This window comes from Natrix helvetica (assembly GCF_964273705.1).
Source record: "Natrix helvetica genome assembly, chromosome: 1".
Classification (NCBI taxonomy): domain Eukaryota; kingdom Metazoa; phylum Chordata; class Lepidosauria; order Squamata; family Natricidae; genus Natrix; species Natrix helvetica.
The window spans coordinates 19985621-19990924 of NC_138548.1; the positions used below are offsets into that span (position 1 = coordinate 19985621).

Consider the following 5304-nt stretch of genomic DNA (forward strand, 5'->3'; position numbering starts at 1 on the left):
TCCAACTGCTAGGTTGGCAGAAGCTGGGACAAGTCACGGGAGCTCACTCCGTTATACGGTGCTAGGGATTCGAACCGCCGAACTGCGGGCCTTTCTGATCAACAAGCTCAGCACCTTAGCCACTGAGCCACCTTAATGTTAATTAATATGTATAAGCCACGCCAACCCAAATGAACTTTGGGTGACATACATTTTTTGTTTGTTTATTTATATTTGCCTAACTCAAATAACTCAAAGTGGCAAACATATCACACAACTTCCTCCTCCTCATTTCCCCACAACCACCACCCCGTGAGTGAGGTGAGTTGGGTAAGTGTGTGTGTGTGTATGTGTGTGGCCCAGTCACCCAGCCTGCTTTCTTGGCCAAGGTAGAACTTGAACTCATGTTCCCTTACTGCGAAAGTGGTAGGACCGGTCATAAATCTTTTTTTTTTCCAGCCCTCTTAACTTTGAACATCACTAAACCAATAGATTCACGTCAAAGACTCCCTGTAACAAATTTCAGCTACTCAAGGAAACTGAATCATACTGATCTGAGAACCACCGTACGTAATAAAAAAAAAAGATTAGGAGTTATAAGGGCAAAAAAAACCCCACCCTCATACGCAAAGAAGGGGAGAATCGGCACTCGTGATATGAATACATGTAGCAATTCAAACATCCAAGGGGAAGAGACAGAGAAACTATGCTTTCGGCGGTTACTCTTTTCTGTTTCTTTCGGTTATGAGTTTCGGTTTGCAAGTCTCTGCGGCTAGGGAACCTCTCCCCTCACCCTTCCTTTCCCTTCCTCCGTTCGTGCAGCTGCAAGAAAGCCGATCTGCATGGAGCTTGCAAAATTCACTTTCCAACCGAGGGGCCGAGGAGCAGAATCGCCGCACGAGCGACTCCTCCTTCCCCACCTCGAAGCAAGCGCCGCGTGCGTGGCCGGCCTCACGATGACATCAGCCCAAGAGGCCGCGCGCTGTTGTATGCAGTTTACGGGGCCGGTCGCCTCGGAGACGGGGCCTGCTAGGAGAGACGGAGGGGGAAAAAAGAGTGGGGGCGGGGAGGACGGGGAGGAGGAGGAGGAGGCGGCTGGACGCAGTTCCACATACGCTCCGCCCCTTCATGCAAAACAGCTATTCCAGACGTCATCTGCAGCCAATGGGAAGCGGTTACGGTGAGCTCATCGGGCCGGCGGAAACTATAAAGGGACCTCCCCGAGGAAAGCGAGCGTCTTGAACGCGCGCGGGGAGGAAGGTGACGAGTTTCGCCTCTCGGTGGCGTCGTCTAACAAAGCGCCGTCCGGGAAGAAGCCTGACGCTCCTCCTCTCACGTCGGGCGCGCAACTGGGGGTCCGTCCCACATTCCCCGAGCGCTGCGCTGCGGAGACCATAGGCGGCTACCTCCCCTCCGCGGCCTGCGGGGGGGAAGAGGATGGAAATACCTTTCTACCATGACGATGTGTTGATCGCTCTGGCGGCCTCGACGACAGCGCCTTCCTCCCGAAGAAGCAGCGACTTCCAGCAGCCTTTTTTCGACGGCACCATGATGAAAAAAGACGGCTTGGCCTTGGCCCTGAGCGATCATGTGGTGTCTGGCCTGAAGGGGCCCTCCGGCCATGCCGCCCCTTCCGCGCAGCAGCAGCACCAGCAACAGCCGCCGCCGCCGCCAGGGGAAAACCAGACCCTTCTGACTTCCCCGGATCTGGGCCTTCTTAAGTTGGCCTCGCCGGAGCTGGAGCGCCTGATCATCCAGTCGAACGGCTTGGTGACGACGACGCCGACCAGCGGCGGCACCCAGTTCCACTTTCCCAAAGGCGGCGGCGGAGGCGCCCCCGACGAGCAAGAGTTCGCTGCCGGCTTCGTGAAAGCCTTGGAGGACCTGCACAACCAGAACCAGCTGGGGGGCGCGGGCCCGGTCGTCGGGGAGCTGCCGCCCACAGCCAGCCTGGCCCAGCAGCAGCCGCCGCCGCCGCCGCCCGTGGAGCCTCCGGTCTACGCCAACCTGAGTACCTTCTCCGGCGCGGCCGCCTTTTCGTCCGAGGGGGCTTACCAGGCGCACCCTCGGCTGCAGCCGCCGCCGCTCAAGGACGAGCCTCAGATCGTGCCGGAGGTGGCGAGCTTCGGCGACAGCCCGCCGCTGTCGCCCATCGACATGGACACGCAGGAGCGCATCAAGGCCGAGCGCAAGCGGCTGCGCAACCGCATCGCGGCCTCCAAGTGTCGGCGGCGGAAGCTGGAGCGCATCTCCCGCCTGGAAGAGAAAGTCAAGAGCCTCAAGAACCAGAACACCGAGCTGGCCTCGACGGCCAACCTCCTCCGGGAGCAGGTGGCGCAGCTCAAGCAGAAAGTGCTCAGCCACGTCAACAGCGGCTGCCAGCTGCTACCGCAGCAGCAGCAGCAGCCCCACCAGGTCCCGGCCTACTGAAGGGCTCTCGGCAGGAAAAGGAGTGCGCTCCGGGCATCCGAGGCCCTCCGCCGACGCGCCTCGATGACTTGCCAGAGGGAAGGCACACACATACCGCCGTCCTCGGCAGGCGCTCTCTCCGTGCTGGGGAGGCGTAGCGAACCGAGGAGACGCATGGGAACCCCCCCCCCCCGCACCCTTTTGCTCTCACCCCGAAGCGCAACCTGCGAACTGCCGCTTCGAGGAGAATGCCCCGGTGCCTCTCGCGGGCTCTCTCTCCACCTCCCTCCCGCTCCGGCACCCTCACATTGGACAGGAACTGCATACGAGTTCGAGGGAAGGGAAAAGAAGGACGCTCCGGGAAGCCTTTTCAGGGCCCTCCCAAGCTGAGCGCAGCAGCCTATATGGACGCAGGCCTAGCATCGCTCCTAGGACTTCCTGGGCTACGAAGGGAAGAAAGAATCGGGGTCTGAAAGGGGGCGGGGCATCGCTAGTCTTGTGCCTTTGAACTCTGGATACCCTTCCTTTATGGGAATTGTTTTTTTTAAGTGACAGGATCTCCGAGGTGGAGTGGTTGGAGAGCCTAGACTGGCTCCTCCCCAGCTAGCCACAGATCTCAGTCCTTGGGATTTGCCATAGACTTTGGACTGAACTTTGCCCAGACAGGCTTCAAGTTCTCTCTTTCCTCTTCCCATGGCAGCATTTCCTTTTTCTCTCCCTTACCATATTTATGTTAATATTGGCTCCTACTCATCTCTTTGTTTTGAAGAGAGGGATTCTCATGTCCCTTCTCTTTTCTCCCCTCTCCCTCCCTCCCTTGATATATCATCACATTCCACAGTGCAGTAAAATCCTGTGCAGGAGATGAAAACAAATAGATGTCTTGCTTGTTTTTTGGGGGATGGGTGGGGTTCAGTTTGGGCTTTGACTCCTTTGAGGCAGCTGATCCCCAAAATGTGTGTAGTGAGTGCCCTCTGGTGCATGTCTGAGGAACGGACTGTTTTGGGCAGGTTTTTCCCCCAGCTTGTATTAAAATTCTGGTAGACTATAAATTTTGGGGTTAATAGTCCCAATTGATCCAGAGGACACAGGGTTTGCTGGGGGAGGGGGGCGTTCATGGCTACTTTGTGTTGGTTACTCACAGGGTTTAGTCACTTGTAATCTTGTAAACACACACCCATCATTCCAAGTTATTTGTTTCTATGTTAATTCTGAGTATCTTTTAACTTACGTTAATGTTTGGGGAGGTGTGGGAGGTTAGCTACTGGAAAAAAAAAGGAAAGATTTCCCAGAGGTTTTTAGCAATATATGGTATCTTAACTGAAAACAGCAGCATCAGCTCTCATGAGGATGAGGATGAATGAAAGTTCCCAGAAATCCACCAGCAGGGCCAATTAGGGAAGCTGAGTGTTTTAATTCAGCAATGTTGGAGTTCCCTGCTTCTGGAGATGGCCTTCCAAAATGTAATTGGATAGGTACTATTTGGCTTAATTTGATTTAAAAAAAGCTGTTTAAAAAGTAGTAGCTCTCCAGATGTTGCTAGATTTCAATTCTTCGTGGTAACTTATAAATAAGGTATTCCAGATTCTTAGCTCTTAGTATCCATTAGAAGAGAATGAGTGATCCCATCAGTCCTGCATTGGGAAGAGCCAAAACTATTGCAACTGCCTGTCTTTCAGCATTAGCTTGTCAGAGAAATGGCTACTGGAAAGGGACATTAATGAGTAGTTGTGAAAAACATCTAAATATTTTGCCTTGTTCTGAAAGATAGTTGAAATATTTGAAGAGAATCTGAGATCGCACTTAAGCCAATCTAGACAGCATTTCTCTTTCATGTGGCGGCGCATGAGATACAGTTAGGAAGACCACAAGTAAAGAAGGTTCAAGGCAACGTTTTTTCCATTCTTGCTCCCATGCACTTGGTGCTGAGAGGTAGATTGTTGTGCTTGGAGAAGCAACCAGACCTAATTGCTGGTAGCTATTGATATTCCTGTCCTCTAGGCCAGTAGTCCCCAACCCCTGGTCCCTGGACTAGCACCGGGCAACAGCATGCCGGAAACGGCTGCACAAGCAAGTGAAGCCTCATCTGTGGGATGCAGGCAGCATGCAAAATCACGCTCCCTCTGGTCCACAGAAAAACATCTCTTCGCAGAACTGGTCCCTGGCGCCCTAAAGGTTGTGAGCCGCTGCTCTAGGCATTTATTTAGTCCCTTTTCGAAGTAATCTAAGTCAGCAGCTGACACCATACTTGTGGTAGCATATAGGTAGTCCTCGACTTAGGATCACAATTGAGACATTGCTAAGTAAGGCAGTTATGTGAGTTGGGCCCAATTTTCCAACCTCTATTTTCATGGTGAAGGGAATCAATGCCGTTGTTAAACAAAACTGGCTTCTCCCATTGACTTTGGTAGTCCAAATAGCAATAACAATAGCACTTAGACTTAAATAGCACTTTACAGTGCTTTTACAGCCCTTTCTAAGCGATTTACGGAATCAGCCTATTGCCCCCAACAATTTGGGTCCTCATTTTACCCACCTCGGAGTCAACCTTGAGCCTGGTGAGATCTGAACTGCCAAATGGTAGGCAGACGGCAGTTAGCAGAAGTGGCCTGCAGTACTGCACTCTTAACCATTGCACCGCCGTGGCTCCTCAAATGCAAATGATGGTCACGTGATCCTGGGGATGCTGTAAATGGCATGTCATAAATACATACCATTTGCCAAGCAACTGATTTTTGATCACATGACTGGGGTGGGTGTTGTGATGATAGTAAGTGTGAGTCGTAAGTCACTTTTCAATGGTGGTGTAACTTTGAACAGTTGCTAAACAAATGGTTGTAAGCTGAGGACTACCTATATTCTACAGCTCAATTGGCTCAGTTTTAAATTTGCTAGTCAAGTTTCATTGTGTGGTTT

The 5304-nt window shown here is 52.5% G+C and overlaps 1 protein-coding gene across 1 annotated transcript; it reads left to right on the forward strand.

Moving 5' to 3' along the window:
- Positions 1 to 1114: 1114 nt before the first annotated feature.
- Positions 1115 to 3263, forward strand: JUND (JunD proto-oncogene, AP-1 transcription factor subunit). Its single transcript, XM_081939794.1, has one exon. The coding sequence runs from the start codon at positions 1417 to 1419 to the stop codon at positions 2407 to 2409; it is 993 nt and encodes a 330-aa protein (XP_081795920.1). The 5' UTR covers positions 1115 to 1416; the 3' UTR covers positions 2410 to 3263.
- Positions 3264 to 5304: the final 2041 nt, after the last annotated feature.